Source organism: Staurois parvus, unplaced genomic scaffold, assembly GCF_062004578.1.
Source record: "Staurois parvus isolate SC_StPar_1 unplaced genomic scaffold, SC_StPar_1.0 ptg002112l, whole genome shotgun sequence".
NCBI lineage: Eukaryota > Metazoa > Chordata > Amphibia > Anura > Ranidae > Staurois > Staurois parvus.
Window position 1 is genome coordinate 62924 of NW_028319908.1, and position 7077 is coordinate 70000.

General features: G+C 49.3%; 1 protein-coding gene across 2 annotated transcripts in view; it reads right to left on the minus strand.

The window, feature by feature from the left end:
* Window positions 1-251: 251 nt before the first annotated feature.
* The window catches only part of NAV2 (neuron navigator 2), a 103678-nt gene continuing 96852 nt past the window's right edge, over window positions 252-7077 (minus strand). For both annotated transcript variants that reach the window (XM_089664948.1, XM_089664946.1), the window contains one exon: window positions 252-3950. In XM_089664948.1, the coding sequence (XP_089521074.1) occupies window positions 3825-3950 (126 nt within the window). In that variant the 3' untranslated portion in view covers window positions 252-3824. The remainder of the gene's footprint in view (window positions 3951-7077) is intronic.

The window sequence follows — 7077 nt, forward strand, 5'->3', positions numbered from 1 at the left end:
TTTCTGCAGGGGAGGAGCTAACAGGTCTTTTGTCGAACTTCAGAGATTGTCTGAGCTCCATAATAGTAATTCACACAAATCGGGCTTTCTTCAGGGGAGGAGCTGACAGGTCTTTTGTCGAACCTCACAGATTGTCTGAACTCCACAATAGTAATTTATACAAATCGGGCTTTCTTCAGGGGAGGAGCTGACAGGTGATTCTTTTGACGAGCAGAGATAGGTAAACATGAATCAATAGACTAGAAGTTCGATTTGTATTGCTCATGAGACGACTTCTTTATTGGAAAGTCTATACGGTCTAGAAAGGAGTACTCTTTGCTCTGCCCTTCTGGAAGTAGATGGACAAGCCGTCATTGACTGTCATTTGTGCTGCTCCGCCCTGATGAAGGTACCGATCAGGGGTGGACTGACAACTCATGGGGCCCCTGGGCAATAGGGGATCATGGGGCCCCTGTGTCCTCACCCACAATCAAACCACACCCAAAAAAAGCTTATATAAAAGGTACCAGGGGCAGCTCATGCGGCCCCCTACTGACCCGGGCCCTCGAGCAGTGCCCGAGTGCTCGAATGGTCAGTCCGCCCCTGGTACCGATGCACAATGTGATCCGGGCGCTTCTGCCGTCTAAACTCCCGATGGTGATCTGGCACAAACAAAACTAATTGCACGAGACGGTGAAATTTTGGGTGCCTTTATCTGCAGCCAAAATACATTATTTGCACCATGTCTTAATTTCAAGTAAGACCGGCCATACATTGGTCAAAACTCGACCGATTTTTTTGTCCGAAAATCGGACCCAAGAATTATCGGCCAATTTTGGCTCTGTTAATGGGTCAATGACACCGGCCAATTTTTGTGGTTCCTCCCCTTTTCGGTGATCGGGCATGATGGAAAATTTGTGAAAAACGATCGATTTTCCACTCAATGATGGTCAAATCGTACGATCGTTTTTCCGAAAAGAATATGCGCTTGAGCCGTGACCCGGAAGGAACAGAAGTTTCACCTGTTATATGGGGTGAACAGGTGAAATCAATGATGGCGCTATCAGATTACCGAGCTAACGACGTTTTCAATTTTTGGACGAAAAATTGTTCAGAATTCGAACCATGTATGGCCTGCATAAAGCCTTCAGCAATCAGCACCAAATGCAGCGTTAGTTTAACCCCTTTAAGTGTTCCAGAAGCCGGGAGGCGGGTGGGGTTTTAGGGTCATGTGACCACCGTGATTCGCTGTCACGGCGGTCACATGATCGGGAAAGGTCCGATCGAAAGAGTTGATCGGGACCTTTCCGTGTGTGCTGGCAGCGCTTTCAGCGCGTTTTTTCTTAATAGAATGCAAATGTGCGGCCGCTCGGCTTCTAGGCCCTGACGCCGGGAGGCCGCACATTTGCGTTCGGCCGGCGCCAAGAGGTTAAGGGGTTCTCCATTTATATATTTTGGCTTTTACCGCCCTACTTAGGTAGGACAAGGATCTTTAGCACCAAATTGAAAAAAGGCCAAAATATGCCCCCCCCCTTCAGCAAAATGGGTTGCAGGTTCCACCATTTTTGTCCCCACCCATCCTGCTTAACCCCCTGATGCCGACCGTACGCAAATATGCGGCCTCACGGTGGCTGGGCCTTGACGTTGAGCGGCCGCATACTTGCGTACCATTTGAAGACACATATGTCGGTGTCTCACCGAAAGGTCCCCTTACGATCGGGACCTTTTCCGAACATGTGACCGCCATGACAGCGAATTGCATGACCCTAAAACCCCGGCGTCTGAAACCCCTTGAAGGGCCGGGAGGCGCTGGCGTGACGAGGTTAAGCGCCCAAAGCAGCCTCTACTTCTGCCCACCCCTTGGCCCAGCCCTGCTATAGCTTTTTCTAAACGCATCCCATCGGTGTTTTCTGTGACCGTTTGCTCTTTTCCCAGCACAATTCATTTTGTGACTCGCGGATAGAAAGACATGGCTGAAATGCACAGAAAAGATTCGATGCAGAGTTAGATAAGGCGTGTACGCATCACGAGGGGCGGGAGGTATTACCTGAGCGATCATGGCAGCTGATGTCTATTACATGTGTTGTTTATGTTGCTGCTATAGGAAGGAGGTATTTATGTTTCCAACAGGCCACGCCCCTAGAAATGTTTAAAAAAATGGGGACAATGAAGTCAGCTTCCTGTACATCACGTCAACAGTCTCTAAGTATTCCCTACCATCTGCTGGGTTTGATGGGGACTTTGGGAAAAAAGCACCCGTCCCTATTATTCTGGATCCCTTAGTATCGGTCAGTATCGAAGATGAGGACCCTCCCGCCCCACCAGGCTGAAAGGAAGTAATGGATTGAGCATAAGCAGGTGACCTCTTCCCTTGCGATTGACTACTGCTATCACAAGGGTTGGGGACAGAATCCTCAGCCCCGTGTAAGCTCCACATTGTGGCTCTTTATGTGACGGGGATTAGGTGGGAGGACAGCAGGTCACCATGAAGCTACGTTGGATAGATCACCCACTGCCTTCATTCTCAGTAACAGGACTGTGCTTGTCCAGGAACTGAAGGCCAAAAACATATCTGAGGCTCTTGGGAACTGTGTAAACACCTCATTTGCAGACATGACAGGTCCTCTTTACAGAGGGACAAAGACCTTGGCAGCCATCTGCAGAATTATATCTCATGGAGTTTGTGGATAAATGACCGTTGTCTGATTTAAAAACGACTTAAGAGCTATTCTGGAGCCCTTAGTATCGGTGTAGCCAACGGTCCCAGAAGATGAGGACCCTCCTGCCCCACCAGCCTGAAAGGAAGTAATGGATAGGTTGAGCATAAGCAGGTGACCTCTTCCCTTGCGATTAACTACTGCTATCACAAGGGTTGGGGACAGAATCCTCAGCCCTGTGTAAGCTCCACATTGTGACTCTTTATGTGATGGTGATTAGGTGGGAGGATAGCAGGTCACCATGAAGCTACGTTGGATAGATCACCCACTGTCTTCATTCTCCGTAACAGGACTGTGCTTTTCCAGGAACTAAAGGCCAAAAACGCTCTTGGGAACATTTGAAGACAAGACAGGTCCTCTTTACAGAAGTACAAAGACCTTGGCAGCCATCTGCAGAATGATATCTCATGGAGTTTGTGGATAAATGACCGTTGTCTGATTTAAAAACGACTTGAGAGCTAACGGACCAACCAGGACTGGCTACACAACCCACGGCACGGCTTGGTTTATATGTTCTCAATGACCATCGTCACCGTTGTGGTTGGTTAGGGGTGGCTTCGGTTTTTTTTTGGCTTCTAAAGTCTCATTGCAAGTGTGAAAGTCTCACAGAAATGACCGCTGATGCTCACCGATTATCGTCTCAGTTTCTCAAGCATATTGGGTGGGAGCCCTTACACTCCTGGGGTTCAGGAGAGGGACGGATTATGTCCTGCATAGCTGTACAAAGTTCTGCATGCCGACACCAAATCCCCCCCAACCAGCACCGGTTAACGCCAAGAGCAAGGCAAGCAGCATAGTCGGCGACTATCTGCAGTGAGGTCATCGTGTGAAGGCGGAGTGTCCAGCACGCCATTTTCGTGTTTGGTTTACAGCAGCATAGGCAGTGAACTCTCTTCCCCTCCAGCCCGGCACCATGAGGCCCGTTCTGTCTACAACTTAAAAACCTTTTCAGTGTTTCGGCGCGTTACCGCCGCTTACAAGTAGTGCAGCCATATTTCTTACACGTTGTCAAAAAAAAAACCAAAACGGTAATTGGAAGGGCGACCCGCACCCCCAGCCCAAAAACAAAAACAAAAAAGTCTATAAAGTGTCTCTTGTTCCGCTGTCTGCTGAGGCAGCGGAGTGGCGTCAGAGGGCGGACTCCAGCGACGAGTCCAGGATGTCATCTTGGTGACTGTTACTGTTGGAGTCGCTGTCGTAGCTCTGCGGGCTGGAGTAGTTGGCGGCTTCCTGAAGCCTCATCAACATGTTCATCTGGAAGAAAGAGACGAGAGGGAGCAGGTTAATCATGGAGCTTCTCGGGGGGCTGTGTCAGGCTACAGAGGGCAGCTAACAGTTCCTTTCAGGGACCTTACTAGGGGACCTTACTTGTGGACCATACTGGGGGGACCTTACTGGGGGACCATACTGGGGGACCATACAGGTGGACCTTACTGGCAAACCTTATTGGGGGACCTTACTGGTGGACCATACTGGGGGATCATACAGGGGGACCTTACTTGTGGAACATACTGGAAGACCTTACTGGGGGAACTTACTTGTGGACCTTACTGGGGGACCTTACTGGGGGACCTTACTGGGGGACCTTACTGGGGCACCATACTGGGGCACCATACTGGGGGAACCTTACGGGGGAACCTTACTTGTGGACCATACTGGGGGACCATACTGGTGGACCTTACTGGGGGACCTTTCTGGAAGACCTTACTGGGGGACCTTACTTGCGGACCTTGCTGGGGGACCTTGCTGGGGGACCTTGCTGGGGGACCTTGCTGGGGGACCTTGCTGGGGGGCCTTACTGGGGGGCCTTACTGGGGGGCCTTACTGGGGTCTATTCTAACATTCCATCTAAAATGGTTTGAAGTCAGGGACATAGCTCTGTCTAAAAATACTATTGAATTCTGTCCCAAGAGCTCCCAATCTTATTCTCCACCTGCTATGGGACATGCGACTGTGTCTAAACATCACTTTCCTGCAAAGTCAGTATTTGCATAAAGTTGGGGGTGGAGCTTCAAGGGGGACATGCACTTGGGGTGCAGCTCTTAGGCAATCAGCTTCAATGAACCCATTCTTTGCCCAGTTCAAAATAAAAGGGTCCTTCAACTCGCTCCCCAGCAACACATACTCGCCTTTTCTCGATTCCGACATCTGGTTTTGCAGCCCAGACCAAGACAGGGAAGTCGTGTCTAAGCTCCAAACCGCTAACACAGGGCTATGGACTCCTCCCCCCTGTGACAGTGCTTGGCCAATCACACCCTAGCACATGGGACTAGCAGGGTAAAGCCAGCCATTGATGAATCCAGTCTCAGCCAGTTCAGCAGGGACCGGCCGAGATTTGATTCATCTATGGCACGGGTGTCAAACTGGCGGCCCTCCAGCTGTTGCCAAACTACAAGTCCCATGAGGCATTGCAAGATTGACAGTAGCAAGCATGACTCCCAAAGGCAGAGGCATGATGGGACTTGTAGTTTCACAACAGCTGGATGTCCGCCAGTTTGACGCCCCTGATTTATGGGCAAGATGGTTGCACCCAAGTTGATCCATTGATTGACTTTGGTACAACCAGCCTGTCTGATTTTTTTTACACGTGATTACTTCCGGCAGATATAGCCAGTAGCAGTATTCATTGTCTTCTGCTGACCAGAAAGGCTCCCCGACGGCAGAACACAGAAACACTGCGGGAGGTATTCCCCTATCAACATAGTCAATGTTGATGGGGTAGCTGAGCGATTTTCTTTGCTGTCACCTGTGGAGGAAGGAAAGAAAATCACATAATCTATGGGCTGCTTAAGTCACATGACCACCTATATCTGGAAGGGTTGTGTATGTCGCTTCGCTATTGGAGCGAGGAAAGGCTAGTATGTACTCCTGGGGAGATAAGTGGCCCCTTTCCTTTGCCCTCCATGAGGACATATTAAAGAAAACCAATACTGAGAGACTATGTAGGTGGCCATTGATTACATCTTCTGATGAAATTATATTTGGCTCTAGTGCTGACGTAATGACTTCAGTACTTTGAGTGATTGCTGCTTGCTGGTCTGAGCTGTGGGAAGAAGTGGAACTTCTTGGAGGCCGTGAGGTTAATGTGTTGCAATTGCTTGGGAAGAAAATCGATGTATTGGCCTCACACAGATCCTGCCCCTCGCCACAGGTCAGACCCAGAAGAATCAGAGAGCCAACATGCCACTGATAACCAGGTAGGGAAAATGGAAGTATTTGAAGGTCCCTAGTAGAAACTCATACTGAGGTAGATACATGTAGGCTGTCCATGCTGAAGTCCTTCTGAATCTGGTAGCGACCTGGCTGCCTAAAATCCTGGTCACTGAGCCAGAACGATCCAGTCTCTACAACAGCCTTTCCAAACCTTTTCATCCAGAAGACAGACTGTGAAAACTGTAGTGTCCCCCTTACACTAGCAGTGAGTGCAGAAAGCCACTTTTCATTGGTTGTCATTTGAAGAAGGGTCCTTTTCCCATTGGTGATCACCAGAAAAAGGACCCCTTTACATTGGAGGTCAGTGTAAGAAGATGTATTTTCATTGGTGATCATTGAAAGAAGTGCCCCTTTTCATTGGTGGTCATTAGAAGAAGGTCCCCTGTCTCATTAGAAGGGCCCCTTTGCATTGATGGCCAGTGGGAGAAGGGTCCCTTTCTCATTGGTGGTCATTGGAAGAAGGGTCCCTTTCTCATTGGAAGAAGGGCCCCTTTACATTGGTGATCAGTGGAAGAAGGGTCCTTTCTCATTGGAAGAAGGGCCCCTTTACATTGGGGGGTCAGTGGAAGTAAAGTCCCTTTCTCATTAATGATCATTGAAAAAAGGGCTCCTTTACAATGGTGGTCATTGGAAGAAGGGGCCCCTTTTCATTGGTGGTCATTGGAAGAAGGGGCCCCTTTTCATTGGTGGTCATTGGAAGAAGGGCCCCTTTTCAATGATGGTCATTGGAAGAAGGGGCCCCTTTTCATTGGTGGTCAGTGGAAGAAGGGGCCCCTTTTCATTGGTGGTCATTGGAAGAAGGGCCCCTTTTCAATGGTGGTCATTGGAAGAAGGGCCCCTTTTCAATGGTGGTCATTGGAAGAAGGGGCCCCTTTTCATTGGTGGTCATTGGCAGAAGGTCCCTTCTACACTGCTAGTCAGTGGAAGAAGGGTCCCTTTCTCATTGGAAGACAGGCCCCTTTACATTGGTGGTCATTGGAAGGTGATTATTGGAGGAAGGGCCCTTTTACATCGGTGGACAGTGGGAGAAGGGTCTGTTTTTCGTTAGAGGTCATTGGAAGAAGGGTCCGTTTCTCATTGGTGGTCATTGGAAGAAGGGTCCGTTTCTCATTGGTGGTCATTGGAAGAAGGGTCCCTTTCTCATTGGTGGTCAATGGAAGAAGATCCT